The 27,690-nt window shown below is 54.4% G+C and overlaps 1 protein-coding gene across 3 annotated transcripts; it reads right to left on the bottom strand.

Moving 5' to 3' along the window:
- Positions 1-831: 831 nt before the first annotated feature.
- Positions 832-26,916, bottom strand: SLC29A4 (solute carrier family 29 member 4). 3 transcript variants are annotated; one of them, XM_075899655.1, is made up of 12 exons: positions 26,502-26,914; positions 19,234-19,406; positions 16,928-17,059; positions 15,067-15,180; positions 14,110-14,238; positions 12,395-12,469; positions 10,334-10,599; positions 8,773-8,908; positions 6,929-7,116; positions 5,965-6,205; positions 4,165-4,242; positions 832-1,554 (listed from the first exon to the last, which is right to left on the bottom strand). In XM_075899655.1, the coding sequence occupies exons 2-12, from the start codon at positions 19,394-19,396 to the stop codon at positions 1,547-1,549; spliced, it is 1,530 nt and encodes a 509-aa protein (XP_075755770.1). In that variant the 5' UTR covers positions 19,397-19,406; positions 26,502-26,914; the 3' UTR covers positions 832-1,546. The 3 variants fall into 3 exon arrangements, with proteins under 3 accessions (XP_075755770.1, XP_075755769.1, XP_075755768.1); XM_075899654.1 differs by lacking the exon at positions 832-1,554 and adding an exon at positions 24,408-24,602 and having other exon boundaries at positions 1,609-4,242; positions 26,502-26,916; XM_075899653.1 differs by lacking the exon at positions 832-1,554 and having other exon boundaries at positions 1,609-4,242.
- Between the last annotated feature and the right edge of the window lie 774 nt (positions 26,917-27,690).

The raw sequence follows: 27,690 nt of genomic DNA, 5'->3' as shown, positions 1-27,690 counted from the left end.
TCTTCAAAATGTGCTGATTTCCTTTGCAGCACACAGGAAGGCAAATGAGTCAGGACTCTCTGACACACAACTATCAAGCTTGTTGGGGTGGATTGTTGGGTGCTAGCATCAGATGTGACCCCTCCACACCCAAACTGTAGCAACCCCTCTACCCTCAAACTTCCTCTTGGTTTTGATTCAGGCCATTAGAGCAGGGCTAGCTGTGTAGTCCAAGTTCAGAACTGTCTGGGGAAGGTGGTTTGATTTGGGAGGCTCTCTGAAGACAAGCTAGGCCCCATCACTCCGTTGGCAACTCAAGCAGCTCTTCAGCTCACAACTCTCTCCTGAGAAGTGTTGCTAGGTTACACAGAAGGAAGAGCTAATCCCCTCCTTTGCAGGAGAAATTCTCTGGCCTGCGTTACGCAGTAGATAGGCCGCTCTAGACTATAATAGTCCAAGCTGGCCTTAAACTCTGACCCTGCCTAGAAAGCACGAAAGAGGCCAGGAAAGGTGGGCCACTAGCGTCTAACAGCAGGGCTGTGTCTAGACTGGCCAGTTTTTCCCGATAATCAACCGCTTTTCCAGAAAAACTTGCCAGCTGTCTACACTGGCTGCTTGAATTTCTGCAAGAACACTGACGATCTCATGTAAGATCGTCAGTGTTCTTGTGGAAATACTATGCTGCTCCCGTTCGGGCAAAAGCCCTCTTGCGCAAATCATTTGCGCAAGAGGGCCAGTGTAGACAGCACAGTACTGTTTTCCGCAAAAAAGCCCCGATGGCTAAAATGGCAATGGGGGCTTTTTTGCGCAAAAGCGCGTCTAGATTGGCACGGATGCTTTTCCGCAAAAAGTGCTTTTGCAGAAAAGCGTCCGTGCCAATCTAGACGCTCTTTTCCGCAAATGCTTTTAACGGAAAACTTTTCCGTTAAAAGCATTTCCGGAAAATCATGCCAGTCTAGACGTAGCCCAGGTGTAGACATACTCTGAAAGCCCATCTGCAAGTGCAGCCTGTGACCGCCCTTGCATTGTAAGGACAGCTCCGTGCTATGATTTTTTGGCTGTTTAATGGTTAGTTTCACTGCCAGTGACTTCACTGCCAGCAACTGGCAGGGTACCTCAGGTGAAGGTAGAGACACCTGAGGAAAAAAATCTATTGATTTCCCCCATGAATAGCTCATACAGTTGCTGCTCTGTACTTTAATAAAAAGGACCGATGACCGCCTATAAATATATTTAAAATATTACAAAATGAGCTACATTCATAAGTAAAATGTATGACATAAGCAACTACTGTGTGTGTGTGTGTGTGTGTGTGTGTGTGTGTGTGTGTGTTTCAGTCTTTGTCTGTTATGCACTTTACGATCTAGTCCAAAGATTATAAACTGGCCCGTGTGTCACCTTCTCTCTACGTTATACATTATTGTCTTTGTGGCTCTGCGCACTATATTATCATCAATCGGAGAAAAGAAATCAGTGGAACACAGTATGGTCTTGCTGGACTCCGAGATGTGTTATTGAAAGAGATGGGGCACAGCTGCAGTACCATTGAGCGTTCAAAATTCATGGATCAGGCTCCTGAAAATCATGAGAAAGGTTTAAAAAAATCATAAGTATTTTTAAACAATATAATAAAATGTGGTTTTTTTTATTTGCCGTCTGGATTTTAGGCTCAGGTTTTCAGGCTTGGCACTACAACCAGGAGGGCTAAAAACTCATATTGTTTGAATGAAAGTTGATGTTTATAACTCCAGCTGCTGGGGCTTTATAGAAAACACCAACTATGGGAGCTTTGCAAGAGTATGCAACCTTGGAGCTGCACCATACAAGGACACAAACATACACATATTTCAAGTCACCTTAATCGCTTATGCAGGCTTGAAGCAAGCCTTCGTTGTGGCACATCCTCTGAGCCTTTCTCCAGGGCACTGAACGCTCAATGGAGAGGCAGCTCTAGTCATTGGGATGGTCTTTTATGGGGGGGTGTCAAAAGTGGGAGTAGGAGGCATAGTCCCTGCATGAGGTCTGGGCTCGTTTTGCTGAAGCAACTGCTCCATCCTGCTCTCCAGTGACTGTTCTGTGTCCCACCCCACCACTAATCTTTTGTGCGTGAATTTTCCCCATCCATGTGCAGAATAATTTTATGTGCACCGAGTTTTGTGCAAATGTGCACCACCAGGAGAAACACAAAACCTAGCTGTGGGTGCTCTGCTAATCTGCTGGGCGGCGTTTGAATCTCTCTTGAGTGGCCCTGCCTAGCTTATAGGAAACGCTGCCCCCCCCGCCCTTATATCCTTGCACTGTCCCATGGAGCAGGGTGGAATGGCCACTGAGTATGTGCCCTGCTCTAGGGGCGGAATGAAGAGGGGCCCAGAAGAGCTGATCCGTTGGGTGGTTCAGGGTGGTGAGGGGAGGTGCAACTGTGTCACCCCCGGCAGGAGTTTCTAGTACAACATCACATGGGGAGGCTAGAAAAAGCAGCCCTGGTATTGCGAGAAGGCTCAGTCTGCATCAGTAAACTGCATAACCACCAGTACCTGTCCAGAGCGGAGTGTGGAGAGGACACTGGGGATTTTACTTGCTTGTCACCCAGCCCTACTACCCCACTCGCTAGTGCAGACCACTCCACTTGCAAACTCTACAAGCTGCTAGTGTAGACAAATCCCCAAGGACAGCAGCTCAGGACCAGTTCTCTTGGGAAGGGGCCCAGCCTTACATGTCCAGGCTTGGTAACCTTTGGCCAGTGATTATAATATAACGTGAACAGTGTCTGACTAACGCGGCTCCTCTTGGTCGCCTCAGGCCTTTCCCCCGCCTCCTGCTCTCCATCAGTCTCTCTCTCTCTCCTGCCTTCTTCTGCCTGCCCTCTCCCACTGCCCCCTCGCCTTGAAGTCTGCCCGCTGTCCCTTCATTGCCATGGCACGCACACTTAGTCTCGGGTTTACATCTGCCAGGTGCGAGGGGCGTGCGGGGGAGCCGTGCTAGTTGTGAGGCAGCAAGCTGGAGTGGGCCGTGGTACAAACCAGCACCACAACCGAGGCGTGTCCTACGCAGCGGCTGCGTGCGGAGGTCTGACGTCCAAAGGGGCTGGACAGTAGGGCGGTGCTGGGATCTGGGGAGGTGGGATAGGCAATGGGGTAATTTTATGGCTGGGATGTGTTCTGAAGAGTGGAGACCACCACAAAGGCCTCACGCTCTGCATTTGATGGATGGCCAGGTCTGATCCATGGCACAGCAAAACAAATCCTCCCATTCCACCACTCCCAGCCCCTTGCGCTGTGTGCGCACACACTCCCTGACCTCTGTACACCATCAGGAACCTACAGGAGGCTCCTCCCCACTCTACCCTGCGGGGTGAAATGCTCAGGCATGGGGGCAGTAGCTGGGTGACCCTCACTGCTCTGCCCCCCAGGAGCTGGCCTCTCACTTGGAGCTAGGGCATCCTCATGCAGAGAGTCGCCAGAATTCACTCCCCCCTCATACACACACACACCAGTTTTAACTTGTCCCCTGGGAACAGCCCAGCGGCAAGGGGGAGCGGATGGGGATTAACTGCCCCGCCTAGCCACAGAGCTGGCTGGGAAACGCACGGGCTCAGCTTACCGCTGGTTTCGGTGGCATTACACCAGGCATGTGCCAGACTCACTCATGGGGCTTCCACTTTCTGAACAGTGCGGCCCCGTTAAGGGCCTGGCAGGGGAGGGCTGGACAGAGCTGATGCCAGCCTCAGGGCACTGAGATCGCGCCTGCCAGAGCATGCAGGGAGGAGGCTAAGTCGGGGGGGAGGGGTGTGTGGCCATTTCAGGGCGACACACACTGTTACCCCCAAACTTGGGCGCCATTTCTAAAGCCTGTGAGGACCCACTGCAAGCGCCTCCTGGCCCTGCCTGTCGCCAGCTTGCAGGCCTGAGGATGGGCTCCTTCCTTTCAGCCCATTAGGCCAGAGGCCTGGAAAGGGGGGTTATTATTTCAGGGATCGGATTTTGGGGTAGGGTGGGAATGATTAATCAACACAGGGCAGATAATTCCCATTCTCCTCTCCTCCCCAGCCCAACCCGCCTGCGTCCTGCTCCTGCCCCCTACCCCGTCCCAGAGCTTCTGCGGCCCCAGCCACAGCACCCACTCAGTACCCCGCCGTGAACGAGCTGTTGTAGGTTTCAGTGAGGAAACAGGTACTGTGAGACGTACTGGTGAGGCTATAGGCAAAGTAGGCCACAGCGGAGCCCAGGGTCAATCCGGTCATGTAGGACACAGTCATGGTGTTACCTGGAGAAGGGGAATGGGAAAGAGAGGCCAGGCGGTTAACCGTCGTCTGCCAGACACGTACTGGCTGCTCTGATCAGGGATCAGAACAGAGGGCGCTCCTGGGGCCTGCTGGATTTGGGACAGAGGTTACCAGCCCAGCATGGGAGTCATTCCCCTGAAGGTTGGAGCTCTCTGGCTGAACTGGTTCCATCGGAGGGGCGGTGGAGGGGGCAATACGGGTGTGAGGATCATGCTGCCCCGATGGGTAGGGTGGCACTGTTTTGGCCCCCATAGAGCTCCCCTCCTGGCAGCTGCCTCCCGCCTATGCTGAGCCAGATCCCTGACCCTTGCAGGATACAACCAGTGACCGAGTGACCCTCGCTCTCCCTTGGCCCGGTAGCATGGCCACCAGCGCTGGCGCTGGGTTGCCAGCATTGTGCTCCGGAGGCATGTTATGGAAAACCACACTCGGTGCCTGTGCTGCTTGTAAACCAACACGCACGGCAGCCAGCACATCAGTGCCGGAGAGCCAGGCCCCCAGCATCTTCGCATGGCTTGGGGAGGGGGCAGCACTCTCCGGCCTGCAGCCCTGAGACGGCTTCTGACCTGGGGGCTATTGCAGTGATTACCAGGAACAGGAGAGGGAAACAACAGGTCTGCTTTCTGCCTGCACCTTCCTCTCCCCTTCCCCCCAGTCTCTCACTGGCTGCGGTAAGAGTCTCCGCACACTGCAGAGAGCTGTGTTATGCGTAACTGGGATAGTCCCTGGCTCTGTGCACAGGGCACCTTTTCCCCGTTGGCCTGTCCACACCTACCATATCCCATGGCAATGTCTGCAGCAATGCATCCTGGGTACATCTGGGCCACCTCCCATGCTGCCTCCACTGCTGCTTCCAAGTGCATGTGTAGCAATGCAGCTGCAGCAGCAGCAGGGGAAATCTCCCCTCAAGTGCATCCTTGGGAAGTCGGGAATCTTACTAATCTGGTTATAGTGGCAGGGCCCAGCCCCACAGCATGGAACCTGGGTGCCAATCATGTTACAGGGTCATGAGTAGTGGCCAATCACAGTGCGGACCCGCTTGCTAGCCCTGCGGTGCGTTGCCATGGGTTCGCCCAGCAGCACCTGGGCTACATCTAGACTGGCATGATTTTCCGGAAATGCTTTTAATGGAAAAGTTTTCTGTTAAAAGCATTTTCGGAAAAGAGCGTCTAGATTGGCACGGACGCTTTTCCGCAAAAGCACTTTTTGCGGAAAAGCGTCCGTGCCAATCTAGACGCGCTTTTCCGCAAAAAAGGCCTGATCGCCATTTTCACGATCAGGGCTTTTTTGCGGAAAACAAATCTGAGCTGTCTACACTGGCCCTCTTGCGCAAAAGTTTTGCACAAAAGCGACTTTTGCCCTAATGGGAGCAGCATAGTATTTCTGCCAAAAGCACTGATTTCTTACAGTAGGAAGTCAGTGCTTTTGCGGAAATTCAAGCGGCCAGTGTAGACAGCTGGCAAGTTTTTCCGGAAAAGCGGCTGATTCTCTGGAAAAACTGGCCAGTCTAGACACAGCCCTGTAGTCTAGAGAGGCCCGAAGGCTGGAGCGGTGACATGGGTGTGACAGTACAGCCCAGACCCCTCTAACCACAGGGAACACAAATGGAACTTGTGACGCTGTATGTCCAGCCAGCACTGTCCCTGCCTCCCTACATGGCTCCCGTGAGTGGCTGGCAGGTGTCAACATGTGGTTCCTCCTACCTGCCAGTTCCCGCTGCTCCGGGCTCACTTTGCCAGCAGCTAGGATCATGGGCACGCTGCCAAAGTACCCATTGGTGATCCCCATGAGGAGGGAGAAGATGCAAGGCCAAGCGGGGTGGCTGAAGGTGGGTTTCCCATTGGGGTAGACGCACATTATAAAGAGAGGGATGAAGATCACTCGCAGACAGGAGTAGATGAGAAGGTGGGTCCCTCTCCAGTCATAAGGCAGGGCCGCCAGGATCTAAAACACAGAGGGGACGTTGCACTGGAGTGCAAAGCAAAATAACTCCTGGAATACAATCTAGATCAGTGGTTCCCAAACTTCTCGGCATCACGCCCCCCTTTTTATGTTTGAGAAACCCTCATGCCTCCCTCCCCCCCTCCCCAATAGCAGTAAAACTTGTTGAGCAAGAAAAAAAGGAACTGACTGGGGCCGAAAAACAAAAATAGCAGCAAAACTTAGGGGGGAGGATTAACAGGAGGGAGAGGGGGGACTGGGTCGCCTCGCTCCCCCCCTGGAATTTCTTCACGCCCCCCCCCCAGGGGGGCACGCCCTCCAGTTTGGGAACCCATTCTAGATCAATAAACAGGCTGTTCAGGGGGCCGGCTAGCCTAAGTGGTAATGCCAGAGCCAGACGAGCCCTGGAAACAAACAGGCCTCCACTATGCGATCTCAAGGAAGCCAAACCTAGCCCATCCTCAGTTCCAGCTCAACCCCATTTAGCCCAGACCTTCAGCCCACGCACACACCAACCGCACCCTTCCTAACCAATGGGATCCACAGACAGCTGGGTTTGAACAGGCTGATTTTCTAACAGCAGAGGAGGGCTAACTCCAAGCCCGGCGCAATTGACTCTCAGTTCTCTCGCACTGGGGGGCAGTCTGACCCCCAGACTAGACCTGTTAGCCTGCGTCTGGCTCCTCCCCTGCTACCCACTCGCCCCAAGGAAGCCTGCCCCCCTACCTTGCCGACAAAGTCCGAGAGGTTGAAGATGGCCATGATTAAGATGGGGAGCCACTCCCCTAGCGTGCAGTTGCGGATCTCTGACTCCAGCCCAGGAAAGAGGCACAGTGTGATGAAGTAGGTCATGGCTATGGAAAGCATGTAGGCCCAGATCACCCTGGAGACAACGTAGCGATGCAGCATCATGTCTGGAGGAGGACACAACTCATCAGTGTACAACGGAACCCAAGCTCTTCCCCCCCCAGAGCGTGGCACTCAGAGGTGCAGTCAGGTCTGCCAGGGGAGGGGAGCGGCGGAACGGGGCCTGGGGCCATTCAAAGAGGTCTGGGGCTGCTATCTCAGAAGAGGTGGCGGCCAGAGCTCCGGACCCTTTCAATCACCACCAGCGTGCCCGGCCACGTGCTCCAGATGGCTCTGAGTGGTGGAGAGCCTGCTCCCGGTGCCCCCCTCTTCCACCCGAGGCCCTGCCCCTTCCAGGAGCATGGAGCCCCCCTACCTTGCCCAGGGCCCACAGAAGCTGTCAGCTTCCCTGGGTGCAGCCCCACCAGCCCTCTTCCCAGGCCATAGGCTCTCACAAAGGCACGGAGCAGGGCTGTGCCGGCAGGGGGGCGTTCCCACCATGTGACAGAGAGGAATCCATCCAGAAGTCCAGGTGGGCTCCTGCCCTCCGAAGTCTGCCCGTGGGCAGCTGGAGCACGCCCACCGCCCACGCTAGCAATCCCTTTGCCCTGGCCGGACTCCACGCTCCGGACTGTGGATCAGATTCCGTGCTGGTGCAAACCACAGCAGCAGGACTCAGGGCTGAAATCAGCAGGGTACCTACGCAGGCCCTCTGATTTCCATCAGACACCAGAGCTGTATGAATGCGGCCACTGCCCGTGTTCTGTGCCTGCCATCGCTGCCGCTCCGGGAATAGCTAGCTTACAAGAGCTGCGACCTCAGTCTGCCCACCCCCTCATCTCCCTTTCCCCTGGGAGCTGTCTGCCCTGTAAGCTGGGCACTTGGGCAGCTGCTCAGGAGAGATTCCAATGTTGCCCAGTTGATTAGCAGAGTGCCCACAGCTAGGTTTTTATTTCTCCTGGTGGTGCACATTTGCACATGCCTCAGTGCACATGACAAAATTTATTCTACACGTGGATGGAAAAAAATCCACACATGGCTGGAAAAGATAAGTGGGAACATTGCCTGTGAGGGCAAAAAGGCAAGAGAGACTGCGTGTTATTTTACGTCCAGTGCTTGGCAGAAATATTTCCTCACCCGCCCTGTGATGTGCAACACGGGACGCCATGAGATTACCCTACTTTGGCCTCAAAGTTTCTCTGCCTCCGCAATGTTTGTGTTCCTCCCACCCCAGAGACAGCTGCATTTCAGTGATGCTGCATATATCTAGAGTGAGGAGCATTTGGAGGTAAAAGGTCTATCTAGCTAAGGACATCTATGGCTGCCATCTCAGTGATTTCCAAGTGCCTTGCAGACATTGATGAGCTGGAACCTGTTTACACCCTCTCTCTCTTCTGAGGCACACAGAAAATAAGTGACTTGCCCAAGGTCATGTCAAAATGCAGTGGCAAAGTCGGAGCTGACCCCGGATATCCTAAGCCTTTAGTGAAAGATCATCCATCCTCCTGCAACATTGCGACAGAAATTCTCAAGCCACAGTCGCATTATTAAAAAGTGACCATTCTACTTTAAGCAGCAGCCTCTGAAAGCCCCTGTAAGCGGGAGTGGGACTAGTTGTCCCTGCCAGCTAGAGCAAAAGGCAAGTGCATTCCTTAGCGTGCATGCTACGGAGGGTCTGGCCTGCCTGGCCAGCGAGTCCCTGCAGCTGGACACTGGTGTCCTACCTTGGAAACCAGGCCAACTCCTTTTGATTTTTGGTCGTGGGACATCGAACCTCACGTAGGTGCTGCTGCCAGCCAGATCAGCTTCATTCGCCAGGCTGCCCGGAGGGGAGCCCACCTGCCCACGAGGCCGATTTTCCTGGGGACAGCATAAGAGTAGCGTTAAGCCCTAGGAAAGTGCAGTGAGAGGAGGGGGAAAGACTCAGGGAACGTAGCCAGCTTGATGTAAGGCTGCCTGATACCACTAGGGAGGCCAGAATGGATGAGGTCAGTGGCTCTGATCCACTCCTGCCAGGAAGGGCAGGGGACAAAAGGGGAGGCTAGACTGAGCTATTTATGGACACTACTTCTGCATCTCGCTGCACCAGTGCATCATTAGAGGGCACCCCGCACCTCCTAAAACAGGGGAGCTCGCATTTTTCCATCCCATGCACAACCGCATAAAGCAGGGTATCTTGTCGACCCACCTCCTCTCCCGTGCATGGCTGCAAAATAGGGATGTGAACGGTGAACCAATTAACCGGTAAGCATCGCCTGGTAGGTTACGGTTAACCAGCGGGGGCCCGCCCACCGCAGGCAGGGGGTTGCTTCAGTCCCACAAGGTCCACTGCGGTGGGTAGGGGGGGGAAGGGAGCACTCCAGCCCAGCCGGAGCAGCCCCCATCCATGGTGGGCCTGGCCCAGTGCACTACGGGCAGGGGCCCACAGCCTGGTTGGAGCATACCTCCATTTGTGGTGGGCCTGGCCTGGATGTGCTGGGGACAGCCCCCGTCTGTGGCACATCTGGGGTGGAGCAGCCCCTGCTCCCGCCACTGGTTCCCATTTAATCGGTTAACGGTTAAACATAATATTTAACAGGTTAACTAATTAAACGGGATTTTACATCCCTTCTGCATAGCCCACCATCCCCGTGGCAACCGCAGCAATGGTTTGCACTGGACGGTAATGGTAGGAAACTATTAAAGGTCTTTGCAATGTCTCTTAGAGAACGGCACAGCTGCAAGCAAGGAACACGGGCCTGCCTGCAGCGACCCGGCGGGACACCAGAAAGTGCTGAATCCACTACAAGGTGGCAGCCCCTGTCCTACAGCGAACTGAGATGCAGGCCAAGTACCACTCTCATTTACAATCCGCGTCTGAGAGGGGCTGGAGCGCAGTGTTTCTAGCCAGCACTCTGCCTGCGAAGCTGAAGGAGCTGCACTGCTAATACTCCTCAGCAGGAACTTACGCGGCAGAGTGACTGGCGTGAGAAGCAAAGCACCTTTCTCCTGCCAAACAGCTGACACCACCGGTTGGAGCGGCTCCCATGGGCCCAGCTGGCTGCTTTCCTGGGTCTGAGGGCCGATGCCTTGCCCCAGGTTCTAGCTCAATTCTGGGATTCTGCGCCGCAAGGCTGCCTGGAGCAAATCAATGCCTCTTTGCACCTTGGACAATCCTGCCCATTTCTGTAGGACGCAGCTTTGCCAGCACATCAGTCCCAGCAGCAGGGAGGCCCAGGTCAGAGGCAGGAGAACCCGCGCGGGCCCTGCCCCGCCAGCCCCCGTAGCACAGAAAGGGAGACTTACAAACCGGACGTCCTCCGCCGTGACGTCGTGGTGCACCCTGTATCCGGTGCCGCGGTCCGGCAGCCCTTTGCCCTCAGCAGCACCCTCCCGGGAGCAGGCGGTGTAGTACCGGACGAAATGGGTGTGTTTCACCAGCAGGTGGAGAATGAAGCACATGAGCTCGATGCCGATGGAGATGAAGAAGAAGATGATGGTGTTCTCCTTCTCATCCGACAGGAGCAGCTTGGTGAAGATGCGGCTGAGGGAGATGATCACCCCAGCCGTGCCTGAGTGGAAGAGAAGTCAGGTCCATCAGCCCAGGAGGAGAGGGGATTCTCGGGACTGCGCACAGCTCAAGGGCTTCTCAGTCGTCAGGGCCAGCCGGACCTCCAGAGGCCTCTGAAAAGCGCCTGCACCCCTCAGCCAGTCAATGTGTTTCCCTGAGGAATCAGGAGCTAGCAGTGGGCAGAGCTACAATGCCAGGCTTTTCATGCCACTCTGTGTTAACTGGAAGGGATGGGGCTGACCACAGGGAACTGTTCCTTACCACTGCCCCATGGGAGGGGGGCAGCCTCTCTTTCTGGCCCACGTGCCCACCATAATTACCGTTTTTTCTCTGTCTGGCCTGGGGCCAGCTGGCCACCGATTAATGTAAACACTAGCCAAAGGCCAACCAATTTGCCCATCGGGATATCAATCAAAACAGCAGAGAGAACTCCCCAGTTGTCCTCGGTTAGTGCATCTGCCAATGGTATGTGGTGAGCGCGCCTTCCACCTGCCACTGTGTGCCTGGGCCTACGTGTCTGAGCTCGGCAGGATGTAAAAGCCATGATCCTGGCCAATGGCTGTTTGGCTCTGTCAGGGAAAGACTAAAACCTAGGATGGCCTGCAGCACCTGAGGAGAGAGCAGCATGTCGGAGAGTCAGCAACGAGCCCTCGCAGGCTCCAGAGATGGCTGGGCCGATGGACTCCGGCAATGGGGTGGAGAGGTCTTCTGAAGAAGACTCAGCTAGGAATGAGTGACGGCCTTTGCTATGTCGGGGGCAAGATGGGCTGCAACCTAACTACCCAGGGTCACAGCAGGGACTCCAACTCTAGTCTACGTGCTGTACAATGCCCTAGGAAATGAGCAGGCTGTCTGTATGCTGGCCTCCTCTCCGCAGCCCGTGTGGACATACCCCACCTAGCTTCCGTCTAGCTAGCTTTGGTGCTCTGTGCGCTTGTGCAGCCGCTCAGGAGAGATTCTTATTCTGCCCCGCTGCTTAGCAGAGGGCCCACTGCCAGGTGTTTTCTTTCTTCTGGTGGTGCACATGCGCACCTGCCTCGGTGCACACAAAATGTATTCCACATATGGATGGAAAAGACTAGAGGAAACATCGGGGCCAGCTGCAATGAAGCACAGGCTTCAGCATGGGCATCTCCCCCTCCCTGGAGGAAGTGCCCCAGGTCCCAGTGAGCTTATACAGCCTGCACTGACCTGCAGCCTCGCGGGCTAGCTAGACCCAAGTGAGCGCGGGTGTGTCTGCAGACGCTGCAATCACACCACCGACCGAAGCGCAGCCGCAGCCTGTGGGTGCAACTCGGCGCTGGGCATACTGATAAGGTGGGCTCTGAGCATGGAGGGGTCACATCTCTAAGCAGCAACTTCCCCAAGAACCTGACATGGGGATGGGTGGAGCACTGCACCCAGACTCTGCCTAGGTCTTCACCAGTGAGGGGTGCTCCCAGCTCCCGCAAAGCTGCCCTAGTGAGAGCACGGCTAGCCGCCCCCCACCACGAACCACCTGTGCCCTGCGGGTGTACATGCAGGATGCTGATCCCTAGCACAGTAGCTGGATGAGACCTAGGGATCATGTCTGGGCTCCAAGCACAGATGTGGCCACTGTGCCAAGCTGCGGGGAGGGAGAGGAGGGGTTTCTGACATGTGCCAAGTAATGATTACAGACAGGAGAACAGGCCAGCGAAGGGCACTAGCCGATGTGCCAGCCAGCAGCTGGCTAACGAGCCTATTATCTCATCAGCACTGCGAGCAGCTCTGCCAACCAGCAGGCTTTCCAAATCCAGGATCCCAAAGATACTCACTCTCGCCAGTCATCACCCCCTGGGTGTACCGCTTGGGCAACATCCCGGTGTAGCCGTAGAAACTGGATTGCTGCACTTCAAGAGGGAGGCGCATGGAAGAAAGAGAGGAGAAGCGGTATTACTCCCTACCCACAATGCCTCCAGGATCCAGCCCAAATATACGGCCAGGAGTCCTGCCTCCGATGCTTGGCAGAGTCCCTGGAGCGGTTGAACCCGGAGAGGCTGGTGTAGTTTGCTTCTAAAGATCTGACTGAAGAGAGCCCCTTCTTAACGGTAAACCTATGGTAGCCGGTCGGCGTGTTTTCATGAATCAGAGCCGCCTGCTTCACTCGTGCCAACACTAAAAAACCCCAAGAATCCTGGGGAAAGGCGCCAGCTCTGTCCTGGACGCCTCTGGCCAGGCTGACCCCGATGTCTCAATTTTATAGGGACAGTCTTGATATTTGGGGCTTTCTTTTATATAGAGGCCGACTACCCTCCAACCTCGTCACGATTTTTCATCCTTGCTGCCGGGTCGCCCTACCTCTGGCGCAAGAGAGTCCCAGGAACTGAAAGCCAAGATGGGAGCAGGGTGTTGGAGGGGGGTGGGGTGTCAGGGTGCATGCTGTGAAGCATGACGCGAACGACGTGCGGGCCAGAGTGCTAAGCGGCACCATAAAGAAAACAATGCCAAGGCAGTAAACACACCTGGGCGCGCTGCTGCTAATTAGCTGCAGAGGGCTGGGGTTTTACTGGCTGAAAAATGGTCTGTGAATAAAAATAACCCACCTGGGGCAGGCCTTGGGATTACCAAGACCCATGGCCAGCAGCTACATGGCCCCGGAATTTCACTGTCCCAAAGCATTCGGTCGCAAGGGAAAAGGGATTGGTTAGCGCAGCTTTCGGGTTACTAATGTTTTCAAAAGGAACCAAAAACTCAGCAGCTGGAACCGCAAGCCGTGATGGAAAATCACCAGTACGTCGCCTTAGCTCAAAAAGTGACACTTCATAGAGCCCAGAATGGGAGGAGGGACCCCCAGTTTTTTCACCAAACAAGAGCTCAATTTCAATTTGCCTTCTTTCCTCTCCGCCTGGTACTCAGACGCCCTGCCCATCAGCTCTTCCCAACTGAACAAACAAGCCTGTCCAATCAGTCAGCAAGGCAAGGAGCAGCCACAGTGATGCTGATTTACCCCAGCTCGGGATCCGGCCCTTCTGGCTGCAGTTGATGGGGTGGCGCTAGAGATGTATGATGGGGTGGGTGAGTACGGTGCTTGGCATTGGGGGGTTCTGAAAGCCCACCCTGCCCAGGCCATCAGGCAGCACTTTATGCAAATCAGTGTAATTTAATGCAAATGAATGTGCTTTTATGCAAATTGGACTTTTCCTGGTTTTTATTGGCAGGTATGCATGCTGCATCACCTGCTCTAGGTCACAGGGTGCTCCCAGGGTCTGAGAAGAACAGCTGTGACTGAAAAAATAAGACAACGACTGTGGAGACGGACCAGGGAGAAGGGCTCTCAAGGTTCGGGCAGCAGCAACTACCCCTCAGTGGCAGTGAACTGCTGACCTATGTGGACCCAACAGAAATATCAGGAGGAAAGAGGATCTTTGGGTGAAGGGGGAGTTTCCCCTTTCCACATATTCCCCTCTCTGTTTTCAAGCAGGCCTCGTGCCCTGCACCAGGTCTCTGCTCCCCCCCAAACATCGCCCTCCTTGCACCAGACTTCACATACCTGTGCAGCCGAAGGCCACGACCCCTACGGCTATCAGGTTAATGGCGTACGCTTGCCGGCGGGTGAAGAGCTCCAGCCAGACGTCGCAGATGCTGACGAAGAGAAGGGGGCCGAGCGCAAAGAGGTATCCTGCAGCGAACAAGAGGGACACGGGAGTCAGGGGCAGAGAGCAGAGCTGGGAACCCGCCTCTGCGCTGGCTCGGGACAGAGACATGATGAGTCCAGCAGCCTGTGAATCCCAGTGGAACTCCAACGGGCCACCTGTCAGAGCCACTCCCACCGCACGGAACCGCCGGGGGAAGGAACGTGTCCCTGTACTGAGGTGGGGATGGAGCCACAGAGCAGATGAACAAGGGGGCAGAGAAAACTCCCCGTTTGTTCCCATGAAAGCCAAGGTGGCGTTAGTTATTTAACTCTCTGTGGGTTCCTCATGTTGGCTGAGTTTCTAGGCAGCCAGCTGTCTGCCTGAGGGTGTTTCTAGCGTCTGATGGGCCGCGTGGCTGGAAGTCTGGGTGCTTACACTGGATGCTGGGCTAAGTCTACGTGACTGGGTGAGCTGGGGTGTGGGTGAAAGGATTTATGCTTCTACTGCTTTGTACATGACCAGCCTCGAGCGCCCAATTGTCTTCCCCTTGGAAAGTGAGCATGAGGTCACTGCACACCTAAGACACATCTCGTCCTGGCAGATCAGGCAGGGAGGAGAAGAGACTCTCCAGTACCCTGGAGGGACCAAGGACGGACAATGATATCTCAGTGCTTGCAGCCTCTTTCTAGGTCGCTCCGCGGAGAGGTGCTGGAGATGGGAGGAGAGTCCAAGCTTCTGGCAAAGGCCAGCCTGGCAGCTTGCACTGAGGGGACAGGAGAATAGCTCAGGAAATAAGGGGACCCACGACTGCAGAGGTAGGCTTGGATCCTGTCTCGATCCCTGAGGCAGGGGTAGGAAGGGGAGAGACCTACCCACAGAGATCCTGGTGTGCAGACTCAGCAGCTCCACCAGGGCGTTGTTCAAGATGACGGCTACCAAGGCTACCAGGATGTAGGTGAGGCTCATATCAAACACAATGGAGGTCCCTGCAGGAGGAGAGAAGGGCCGAGGATGGTCAGCAACACTCCGAGAGCAGCGCCAGGCTGGGTGTGTTGATTTACCAGGCAGGGTGCACTCAAGCTGCTGCTGACAGTGGCTCTGTGCTGGCACCTCTGGGAGCTGAATGTGGGGTCTGGCGACCATTCTATGCTTTCCCTAGCCCACCTATCTGGTTTATCTGCAGGATGAATGGGGATGAGTGTTTACAGTGCCACTGTCTGGGTAACTCAGCTGTGGCCTCAAAGAACAATGTCAGGGCGGCATTGTTTAGGTGGGGTGGGTTCCCATGTGGCCTAGGGGCTAGGGCACTAGCCTAGGAAGCACAGGGTCATGGGTTCTAGTCCCAGGTCAGGTCTGGTGGGCCAAAATGGCAGCTGGGGCTCTCCAGGAGAGAAGGCTGTAGAATGATAGAGGGCAGTGTGAGGGTCTAGGGAAATGCCAGTGGGGTAGCCATGCATTTTGTATAACTCCCCTTTGCACGCAGGGTACAAACACTCACGGGTGACGCTGCTGTCATGAATCAGGCTGCCCTGGGGAGTTCAGGCGGGCAGACCTCCTGGAGAACATCTAGCACCTGTTAATTATTTGTACCCACAAGATCTGGGAGACCAGGAGAAATTGTGTTTCCGAACCAGAGCCCCTCAGAATACGCAGGCACTCACTTCGGCAGCCCCTGCCTTTTCTAGCACCAGCTTCTAAGGCTCTCCCAGCACTAAACAGATGCGGCTGCGTCTAGACTGGCATCATTTTCCGCTAATGCTTTTAATGGAAAAGTTTTTCCATTAAAAGCATTTGCGGAAAAGAGCATCTAGATTGGCACGGGCGCTTTTGTGCAAAAGCACTTTTTGCAGAAAAGCGTCCATGGCCAATCTAGATGCATTTTTGTGCAAGAAAGCCCCGGTTGCCATTTTCGCCATCAGGGCTTTTTTGCGCAAAAGTTTTTAGCTGTCTACACTGGCCCCCTTGCGCAAATACATTTGTGCAAGAGGGCTTTTTCCCGAACGGGAGCAGCACAGTATTTGCACAAGAACACTGACAATCTTACATTAGTCATCAGTGTTCTTGCGCAAATTCAAGCAAGACAGCAGTGTAGACAGCTGGCAAGTTTTTCCGCAAAAGCGGCTGCTTTTGTGGAAACACTTGCCAGTCTAGATGCAGCCATGCGTGTTTGCTAGTGGCATTTAACACCAGGAATCCTGACCGCTGGCTTTCAAAGGTTAAATGTGAATTGGAAATCAGCGGCCTGTCCAGGCTGCTTCCCCTCTGCCTGTCAGACTAGCATTCTGCTGCTAATGAGGACTCTGACTGACAGTTTCCATGTTATGTCCTGGCGTGGTGCAATTAAATCTACGGAGTGGAGCCAGGGACACACTAGGGATGTGAATGGTTAACCAGTTAACCAGGTGATGCTTACCAGTCATGGTTAACCGGCAGGGATAGGAGAAGCACCCCATCCCACCGCAGGAAGGGGGCTACTTCAGCCCCATGGGGCCGCTACAGTTGCAGGGCACTCCAGCCCAGCCAAAGCAGCCAACCCCCTCTGCAGCAGGCCCAGCCGGGTGCACCAGGAGGAGTCCCTGCCCGTGTTGAGGACACCACTCCAGGACAACTGCAATGGGCTGGCCTTCTGCCTGCTCTCATTTAACCGATTAACCGGTTAAGCATAACGTTTAACCGGTTAACTAATTAAACGGGATTTTGCCTCCCAAACCACCATCGCCAGGAACGACCCACCTGGATATTTATGATGCAAATAGTCCACATCTGTGATGAAGCTGTTGTACGGCAGGAGAAATCCAACCCCAGCAAGCAGCATGGCAAAGTAAATCCCATGGTATCGGTCCTGGGGCTCGGGGTCTTCAGAGGCTACACCCCAAAATAAGACAGAGCAGGTGATGGTGATGCCAATGTGCCCATTAGAGCCCAACACAGAATCCTACAGCCAGGCTGAGAAATGCATCGAGAGGCTGAGATGAGGAACAGACTGTTCCAGTTCCAGTGTGCAAGAGATACACACTCACAGCCGGTTGCCAGGCCACGACAGGACTTATGACCACCCCAAGTGGCAGCACAAGCTGGGAGGTGAAGCGTCAGAGAAATGACAGACTGTATCTTGCAGCCTCTGTCAAGAATCCCCTTTCTATTCACTGCAACTGATTGATACACTGCAGGGCCATTATTCTATGCGCTCGCCTGTGCAGGAATGACCAGTGGCCTAGCTAGTCTGGGATCCGGTCTCTAACAGTGGCCAGCACTGCTTCAGAGGGGGGGCAGGAAACCCACATGTTGGACAACTCTGTAGCGCCAGCCAACGGGGAAAATAGCCTCCTAAAGACACTTGTCCATATGGATCTGTATGCATGTGCCCCTGTTCACCTACCTATAGTTTCCAGACTAGGGCTATTTCCATGCCGGGAGCAAAGAGTGAGGTTTCTCTATTGCAGAATGAAATGGTCCCTGAGTGTACTAGGATAAGCAGCTGCTTTTGTGGAAAAACTTGCCAGCTGTCTACACTGGCCACTTGAATTTCCGTAAGAACACTGACGATCTCATGTAAGATTGTCAGTGTTCTTGAGGAAATACTATGCTGCTCCCGTTTGGACAAAAGCCCTCTTGCGCAAATGCTTTTATGCAAGAGGGCCAGTGTAGACAACGCGTTATTGTTTTGCGCAATAAAGCCCCGATCGCGAAAATGGCGATCGGGGCTTTCTTGCGCAAAACCGCGTCTAGATTGGCACGGACGCTTTTCCGCAAAAAATGTTTTTGCGAAAAAGCGTCAGTGCCAATCTAGACGCTCTTTTCCGCAAATGCTTTTAATGGAAAACTTTTCCGTTAAAAGCGTTTGTGGAAAATCATGCCAGTGTAGATGTAGCCTGGAGGTATAAGAATACCAGGTCTTTGATGTGCAATGCACTGAGGTAATCTGGTGTGAAACGGGCCCACTCCAACCAATGTATGTACAGAGAGGGACAGGCAGAGGTACGACTCTCTGAAAAATATGCAGACCTAAGGCCAGATCCTCAGTGGGTGCAACTGCAATGAGCCGCAGTGGAGGTAATGAAGGATCTGTCCCAGAGCTGGCACTTGCTCAAGTGACACAGCCTGTGAGAGGTTTGTAGTAGACTCTCGTATAAGATCTGCTTGGCCAGGAGAGCGATTGCTCACTAATTGCTTTCCTGTCATCTGGGAACACACTGCACTTGCAACGTGTTGGAGTCTGCACTGCTAAAATACTGGGGCTCTGCAGAGGGAAGTGGCAAATAGTGTCCGTTTCTTACACACACACACACACACACACACACACACACCCCCGCCCTGGCATAATACAGAGTAGGGATGTAATGGTGTAGTCGATTAACCAATATGCAAAAGCTTATCGGTTAATGGTACAGACTACGTGCATTCCTCCCCAGTACATTTTTAGCAGACCAGCCAGCAGCCTGGTTCACTTGCTGTTTGTGCTCAGGGGTTCCACGGACAGCAGGCCCTTCTCACAGTAGTTAGGCCTAAGGACTGGGCTGAATGACTCTTGTACAATAAGAACCAGCCCCAGACGCTGTCCAAGATTTGAACCAAATCTTCTGGCGGCTTGGGAAAAGTTCCCTGAACATATCGTCGTTATTTCCACCCCCTCCCGTGGCCTCTGCATTCCCTGGTCTCCTTTGGGCCTGAAGCAACCCCACAGCAAGGTAATGGCTGCTCGTGGAGAATGTCTGACGCAACTAGAAGATCTGGCAAGAAATCTCGCCCTGGGAGCTCTCCCGACCCAAGGAGTCAGGAAAACTGAACACACGGCCAAAGTCTGGGGGCCTCTCCCAGGTGAAAGGAACCCAGGCACAGCAGGGTTTGCCAGGTGCTAAGTGACACACAGAGTGTGAGGCTGATTGGCCTACTGTGTGCTATGACGATGCTCTCTCCTCCCACTCCTCTCCTTGCATCGACAGGTGTCTTACATGTCTGTCGCTGCCGTTGCTAGGTGCCCCCCATAGCCCTTCCCCCTCACTCCCTCTTTGCAAGCCAGGAGACGTGCCAAGCCTTACCTGGCTCCATAAAGGTGAGAACTCCCTTGGCCTGGTTCCCTTTTGCCTGCAGCTCCTCCTCCTCCAGCTGGTAGCTGTCAAAGCTGAAGCTCATCACCACGTTCCCCTCGGGGGTCACCATGGGGCTGATGTCCTTGAAGTGCTCGCCTCCCACCGAGCCCATGGTGGCTGATCTAAAGCAAGAGAGGGCAACATCACACCATCAGCTCAGCCCTACCACAGTCCCGGATGGGCTCTGGGTCTGAGAACCAAGCACTCGTGAGCAGCTTTTTAACAGTGACAGCCTGGGGCTCCGGGGAAATGGATCCCTCCCTGGCCACAGAAGCCAGAGAAACTCTGCTAAGAACCAGGATCGCATAGATCCCAGCATGGTGCCGGAGCCTTTGCATCTCACTGACAGCCAGAGCTTCTGCATAATTTCTCACAGCAGCTCATGCCAGCAGGAAGTCGGGACCCAGAGGAGATCCTTGGATATGCAGCGTTTCATTTTCATCGATCGTCAAAGAAATGGTCTTTAGTGAGCAAGGAACTGGACCATTTTAACTAGTCACATGCATCTCATTTGCCGGTGTCTGTGACTGACCAGGCACCTGAGTGTTCTATGTGTGGGGATGGATGGCTAGGAACATTTCCTGACCCACCAAGTACCATTCCTAGTCTCTCGGCTGCATGCCCGATAGCACTGCCCAGGGGAAAATTATCTTCACCAGCCAGACCCGGAGCAATGCTCCCAACAGCTGGCACTGGAGAGGATGGTATTCCGAGTGGACCAAATCCTGAGAGTCTTATTCAAGCAAAACCCCACTGAAGCTAAGGAGCCCGACCCACTGCAGTCGATGGGAGCTGGAGACACTCAGCAACTCAGAGGTTTGGCCTGATGGAAGTTAGGAGCGAGTCAAACAAGGCTCTGGAGATCTGGCCCAAAGGGAGACTGACGTTGCCAATGATCCTACACACAAGCTAAGGGGCCCTGGCACATGTGCAGATTGGAGATTGAGGACTGGCCTCAGCCCTCGGGTTATTTTGTTGCAGGGCCACAAGGAAGTGAAGTGGCCCCTTCGCTCCCAGTTGCCTCTTCATGCACAGCCTGGAGACCTAGCTCCGGGATGGCTGTTTCTACAGAGACCTTTAGGCCTGCCCCCATGCAGCCTTGCATTCTTTGTGTAATGCCCCTGGGCAGAACCGAACCTGGGACTTCTGGAGCTTAGACTACTTGAGCTAAAAACTCCCTGTTAAGGCTGTAGAATAGACTCATTATTCTGTCTGGAAGAGGTCTAGGTGCCACTCAATGGGACAGTGAATCACACCCAGAAATACATTTGCACCAGTGCAGTCTTTCTACAGACGCTCCTGAAAGGGGACTCCATTATGGGGTGCATGTCAGCATCTCGTGTGGTGCACCAAAGTGAGCCCCCCTCCCGCTGACCTCCTGCAGCTCTGGGTTCGGTCCCGGCTGCAGGACATATCCTTGCTCCCTAGGTCTAGTTGCTGCCTCGTCCGTCTCAATAGCCCCCACTGCTCTGGCAGCCAGCGCAAGAGCAGACAGGAGCTTTGGGCTGGGTATCTAGAGAGCTCATTGCAAGCATCGAGGAGTGGGGCTAAGGAAAGTCCCCGCACCTGACAAACTGGCACCAGAGGGCTGCTGCCACTCGGCAGGACTTTCACACTGACAACCAGGGGGGTTTCTCTCTGAGGTTTGCTTTGGGGCTGGGGCTTTAATACTGTCCCTGCATTTGTGCTCTGCAGCCTCCTATCACATGCTTCAGTTTCAACAAATACACCTGAGCACTTGTTTTTTTACCCGCCGTTCTGCCAGGAACAAACAATAATAAAAAGCTCAACTCAGGGGCCTGAACAGGCCAACCGGGGTGGCTTTGGCTCTAGACCAGGCAGTCAGCAGGGTGAAAGAGGACTAGGGACTGGCCACAAGATGGCGTCGCTGACTGATTAACGATTAACGACGGAGAAAGCAGTACCTGGGGAGAGGCAATGCTGTCAGTGCTGCACTCATTGGTTAATCCTCACCGTTACATGCACCCCCAACCTGCTGCTTCCATATCAGAGGAAGCGGGGGAAGGGGAACAGGGAGACGCTGGTGCTCGCAGGGAGCCAGCTTTTAATCAGGCTTCCACCTGCCCCCTGCATGTAAACGTAACCGCTGAAAATTTCAGCAGGTACACGTGTACAAAAATAAACGTATTTTAACATCCCTAGTCTGTGGTTAGAGCAGCGAGCAGGGGTCTATTCTTGGCTTGGTTGCGACTCGGTCTATATGCCCTTGGCAGAGCAGTTTAGCCTCTGTGCCTCAGTTTACCTTTCATGTAACATGAAGTGAATACCTTGTCCTGCTTTAGAAAATATCTATAAAGGCATTTGAGAGCCGCATCTCAAGACAAAGGGCAAACTATTGTCACAAACCGGTGGCCTTCCTACGACCTTTTGCCTGACTCGGTTGTCTGTATTTAAAAATCAACAAATAGTCTAGCAGCACCTCAAAGACTAACAAAATATGTAGATGGGCACCACCCATGTGACCAAGGAACATTTCACTGCAGGGAGACACAGCAGTTCTCCAGGTCTGATTGCAGAGGCCCTACTCCTGCAGCTGAAGGAGGCTCCCTGCTAGCTGTTAGCCGCATGAAAAAGTTCTGGTAAGAGTTGGAGATTGCCACTCCCTTCAATAGACAGCAGGTCTTTGTCTACACTCGCGGCTTCTTGCGCCAGAAACATGCAAATGAGGCTAAGCGTGGAATATCGCCGAGCCTCATTTGCATACCTAATGAGCTGCCATTTTTGCAGAAGAGGCTCTTGCACCAGAAGGAGCTGTCTACACTGCCCCTTCTTGCACAGCAAAAACCCTCTTGTGCAATGCTGTTACGCCGATTACTTTCCAGGAAGAATGGCATTGCGCAAGAGGGTTTTTCTTGCGCAAGAAGGGGCAGTGTAGACAGCTCCTTCTGGCGCAAGAGCCTCTTCTGCAAAAATGGCGGCTCATTAGGTATGCAAATGAGGCTCGGCGACACTCCACGCTTAGCCTCATTTGCATATTTCTGGCGCAAGAAGCCATGAGTGTAGACATAGCCCAGAGAGCAGGTTGGAAGGCTGGTGTGTTATATACTGCGCATGCCCCAGTGGGACATGATATGGAGCACTAGTTCCTTCACACTGTCAAGGAGCTCTGTCATCAATGAGACGATAACTTGAGGCTGCTGAACTCTCAAGACATCTCCCCCCTACCATGGCTCTGGCTGGTATTCTGGATTCCTGCAGCAAGCATGGGTGCGAATCTGGGCTTCTCAGTAGGTGATCCCCAAGAAAATGGCTTTGCAGGGAGACCCAGATTGACTTGAACTGGCCATAGCTCCACCATTCCCAGGGCTGTAATTTCCAACCCAAAATGGAGGCTCCAAACCCCAAACCTGTGAGCCCGAGAGCAGCGGGAACTGATCCTTACTGCCACGAGGGGCCACTTACAAAGAACCTCTTTAAATATAACTGGGGCTGCATCACAGGGACCTAGCTCTACTTCAACGTCAGTGTTTCTCAAAGTGGTCCACAGACCCACTCTGAGAAATCTGCTACCAGGCTGCTCCACTTTGTTTACTTACCGGCTCCGCAGCCACAGAGCATCACAGCTCCCATTGGCTGCCATTTGCCGCCAAGAGAAGCTGCGGGAAGCAGTGACCCAGGTCACCTTTGGCTGCAAATGGCAAACCGCAACACTGCGGAGCCAGTGAGTAAACAAACCATAGTGGAGCCACAAACCACTTTGAGAAACACTCCTCCGGGTGGCGCTCTCACCCACTCCAGCCAGGAATATGAATCCTGGCATTGGGAGTTTGTTGGGTTTGAATTGTTTTCTGTTGTGGTGAGCAGCATGTGTGTGACTACCACAATGAGTGATGGCTCTGTAGAGGGAAAAATCTGCCTGCATGCCTGGAAATCCCCAAAGGATTCCAAATCTCTGACCTTACTCCAAGAAGCTTTGCAGTTTGCAAAACTCCCAAAAGTCTCTTGTGAAATCAGACAGAGACAGCATCTATCTTGAATATTAATGCAGCCATAGCTCATGTTGGTAGGCCCTCCATGAACAGTCCTTTGCATGGTCAAAATCCTTTTAGATGATTCCCTTCTTCATTTCATTTCAAACACCATCAAAAGAGCAAAAGGTAGACCTTTTTGTATAGTGGTGTATGCTGTGCATGTCTCTAATTGGTCACTAGATGTCAGCGGTGCTCCACCCAAACACAAGGCTAGGTACACTCATCTGGGGGGAATAAAATGCTCCTAAAACCAGAAGCATGGAGGGAGGGGGATTCAATTTCAGTCAGCTCCTATCTCATTATGCAATGTGATGTTTACTAGGATATAAAGGTTTACATGGAGTCTTAGCCATGTTAAGCTGACCAGCCACATATTGGATAAACAGGGATAGAAACATAATGCCTTAATTAATTAGGTTGCAGAGCCAGTGTCACACAACCTAATGAAAGTTATATTGACCACTCAGGAGCTAGTCCTTCCAAACACTGATGGCTTCTTTGGCTTCCTTGAGCCATAAATATATGTATTTATTCCGGGAACCTGCCACAGTGTCCTCTGAATCTGTGTGACAGGCCAGTCGGCATTTCTGTCTAATTCACTGTCTCGGCTTCTGATATTTGTCATATTGTTTTTTCAGAGAGTAAAAGTCAAAGTAGCAACAGCAAGACCCTGGGGTGGGGAGCCTATATTCCAGCCACAATCTAAGGGAACTGCCGTCTCCAGCAAGCAGTGCAACAAGAACAAACAGGTAAATGACGCAAAGCAACTGCAACCCAAAATTGATCCAAACTGAGCATCCTCATCATGGGCTTGGAATTTTTTGCCTACATTTCTATTGAATGGAAAGAGGTGAGAGTAAAAATCTAGCTACCTGCAGCAGTTAAATGCAGGCCTCATGAATTAGATGAGGCTTGTGATGTGAGGTTGTGGTGGGCAATATACAGTGACCTTGGAGTGTCACATTTTGAAGAAAATGAAATTACAACAGAAAAATAAGGCTATGTCACTCCTGGTCTGTTTCACAGATCATTTCTTTATGTAGGCTCCACTCCATTTTAAAGGTGTGATAAAAGAGTTGTGGACTCTATCTGCTAGGAATCTGTGTATACAACTGCGTGTATAATTAGCACCTTTGTGTCTACTGTCAGGTCCGTGCTTTCTTATTCTCCATGTGAGCTGCGAGACGATCCAACAACGAACAAAGTTTTGACGGCCTCAGACAGGAGTGAGAATGAATACAGATCCTCCCGGTATTATTTTTCGTTGAGAAAAGCCACGCTTCATTAACCTTTTGTTAACACCCTTCAGCAGAGTCATGAAAGCAGCTAAAATTATTAAAAACAAACACAGCAAAAACCACTTACCGAACACCAGAGGCTAAAAGAAACAAATCAGATAAGCGCAGAGAGGAAATGGTCTCCAGACCCATTGTAAAGCCTGTTGTGTGTGGGCTTTTTTTTAACAGAAAACCGGTTTGGAGAATAAGTCTATTATAAAAGCCTCTTATCACAATACACATTTCTTACTGATTATACTAGACCAATAAAGCTGAGATGCGTGGACAGTACACAGTGCAGGAAGGAACCGTTGCTGGCCTGCCATCAATGCGATTTCTTAATAACATCGGGCCTGGTTCTCCACGCACAGCGGGTGTATATCCATTAAGACCAGTGCAGTTACTCCTCACTTACACCAGTCAGCAGGAGGAGAAATGGGGCTTACTGCCTCTTGGTCTAGGGATGTCCAGGGCCCCTTTCTCTGACTCAGAACTGAGAGGAGGGGAGGGCTGAATCCATTCAGATCAATCTGATCAATCAGATTTTTTGCTCTTTAAAAATATTTCCAGCAGCAAAAATATAGTCAAGCCTGGCTGGCTGGGTGTGGGCAGGGGCTCGCCTGGGGGAGGTCATGCTCCCTCCGCTCTGCCAGGATGTATTCCTGTATTACTAGAACCAGTCTGGATTGTCCAAACCCAGCCCTGGGCTCCCCCACAATGGCTGATGCTCTCGGTGCCCAAAGCAACTTCTTGCCGCTCTAGCTCCTTCCCCCTCTTCCCTCCCCCGGCCCAGCCAAGGTGGGCGAGGGGCGAGAACAGCGCAGCTGGAAGGGAGCTAAACGCTGCGGCTGGCTCCGTCCTCTCCCCTCCTGCGGCGGAGCCAGGGGGCGGCCAGATGCCCCAGCCGGCCGCCTCTCACGCCGTCAATAGCAACAAGGCACCGGCACCTGCTGGGCTGGTTCCCACCTTCCCGCATCCACCCGCGCCATGCCACGAGCCGGGATCCAGGCTGCCTCGGTGCAGGGCGGGCGGCCCCTGCCTGATGCCCCGCCGGGGGGCGCTGCCGGAGGCAGGGACGGGGAAAGCCCTGGTTAGATGACAGATGGGGGATCCCGCAGCGATCGAACAGCCCCCCGGGGTATTTCTGGGGGATGCCGCCAGGCGGGGCAGAGCCCGGGGTGCAGCTGGGGCGGAAGGGGGGGTAGTGGCCGGGCCCCCCCAATCTCAGGCGGGGCAGAGCCCGGGGTGCAGCTGGGGCGGAAGGGGGGGTAGTGGCCGGGCCCCCCCAATCTCAGGCGGGGCAGAGCCCGGGGTGCAGCTGGGGCGGAAGGGGGGGTAGTGGCTGGGCCCCCCCCAATCTCAGGCGGGGCAGAGCCCGGGGTGCAGCTGGGGCGGAAGGGGGGGTAGTGGCCGGGCCCCCCCAATCTCAGGCGGGGCAGAGCCCGGGGTGCAGCTGGGGCGGAAGGGGGGGTAGTGGCCGGGCCCCCCCAATCTCAGGCGGGGCAGAGCCCGGGGTGCAGCTGGGGCGGAAGGGGGGGTAGTGGCCGGGCCCCCCCCAATCTCAGGCGGGGCAGAGCCCGGGGTGCAGCTGGGGCGGAAGGGGGGGTAGTGGCCGGGCCCCCCCAATCTCAGGCGGGGCAGAGCCCGGGGTGCAGCTGGGGCGGAAGGGGGGGTAGTGGCCGGGCCCCCCAATCTCAGGCGGGGCAGAGCCCAGGGTGCAGCTGGGGCGGAAGGGGGGGTAGTGGCCGGGCCCCCCCAATCTCAGGCGGGGCAGAGCCCGGGGTGCAGCTGGGGCGGAAGGGGGGGGTAGTGGCCGCCCCCCCCCAATCTCAGGCGGGGCTTTGCCAAGTGCAACCCGCGCGGTTTGGGGGTCTCCCCCCTCTCCCGCCGCCGGGCCGGGCTCCTGCCATGCCCAACAGGTTCGCCCCGCGCCCCCCTCCCGCCCTACCTCTGGCCGGCCGGCTCCGCCGCCGCTTCAGCGCTCCTGCCCGGCCGCCGCCAGCCATCGCCCGGCCGCCGGCTCCATGCAGCCTCCGCCGGCTCCGCGCCGGCCGCTGCCTGGAGGAGCCGCTGCGGGGAGGCGGAGAGCGTGTGCGCGATGGCACAGCTCCCCCCCGCCCCCAGCTCCCGCCTTCCGCCGCTCCGCCCGCCCAGCCCCGCAAGAGCGGGGGGCTGCCGCCTCCCCCCCGCCCCGGGTCACCCTCTGCGCCCCGCCAGGCCCGGGCGGGAAGGGCCCCGCTGCGCCCTCCGCGCGATGGAGCCAGGCAGAAGGGGCGCAGCTCCAAGGGGCAGCCAGGCGCACAGGGCCTGCTAGCCATTGAGGAGTGGCTGCTTCCCCCCAGGCCTGGGAGCCAGCCGAGGCATGGGGCTGGGGGCCGCTGCGCTGCTGGAGGCACTGGCTGGCAGACTGCACAGGGCAATGGGTCTTGTGGTTACCAGAGGCGCTGTGGGGCTTTCCCACCCCCCTTCTCAAAAACCACCAGGGTTTGCTGCCCAGGAACTGCCCTTGCCTGGGGCTGGATAGGCAGGTGGGCAGCTGAGACTTTCTTCTGACCTCCTCCCGCCCCCACCTCCTTGGTCTGTTTGGTCCCTTCTGTCCCACACCCAGGTTGGCAGCTCTACAGGGCTTTGTTACGTCTTTGTACAGCACCTTGCTGTAGGGCCATGGACCTCAATCGGAAGGATTTTAATGTTGACAAATGCAAAGTAACACATATGGGAAAACATAACCCCAGCTATGAGTTTAAAATGATGGGGACTACATTAGCTATTACTGCTCAAGAGAGAGATTTGGGAGTCATTGTGGATAGTTCTCTGAAAACATCCACTCAATGTGCAGCAGCAGTCCAAAAAGAATGCTAGGAATCATTAAGAAAGGGATAGAGAATAAGGGTATGTCTACACTACCCCGCTAGTTCGAACTAGCGGGGTAGTGTAGACATACCCTAAGAGACTATCTTATTGCTGCTATATAAATCCATGGAACGCCTGCATCTTGAATACTATGTGCAGATGTGGTCACCTCATCTCAAAAAAGATGTCCTGGCTTTGGAAAAAGTTCAGAAAAGGGCAGCAAAAATGATGAGGGGTTTGGAATAGCTGCCATATAAGGAGAAATTAATAAAACTGAGACTTTC

The sequence above is a fragment of the Pelodiscus sinensis genome, chromosome 16 (assembly GCF_049634645.1).
Source record: "Pelodiscus sinensis isolate JC-2024 chromosome 16, ASM4963464v1, whole genome shotgun sequence".
Lineage (NCBI taxonomy): Eukaryota > Metazoa > Chordata > Testudines > Trionychidae > Pelodiscus > Pelodiscus sinensis.
The sequence above is the reverse complement of the archived record's forward strand: the minus strand, read 5'-3'. Positions and strand labels throughout refer to the sequence as shown.

What these genes read in the sequence shown, in the direction of transcription:
- SLC29A4 (XM_075899654.1), bottom strand. Translation starts at nt 19,396, where the DNA reads ATGGGCTCGGTGGGAGGCGAGCACTTCAAGGACATCAGCCCCATGGTG. An exon ending in GAGTTGGCCTGGTTTCCAAG is followed by an intron (nt 7,117 to 8,772) that starts GTAGGACACCAG and finishes GTCCTCCTCCAG; the next exon opens with ACATGATGCTGCATCGCTAC. An exon ending in GGAGCAGCGGGAACTGGCAG is followed by an intron (nt 4,243 to 5,964) that starts GTAGGAGGAACC and finishes CCCCTTCTCCAG; the next exon opens with GTAACACCATGACTGTGTCC.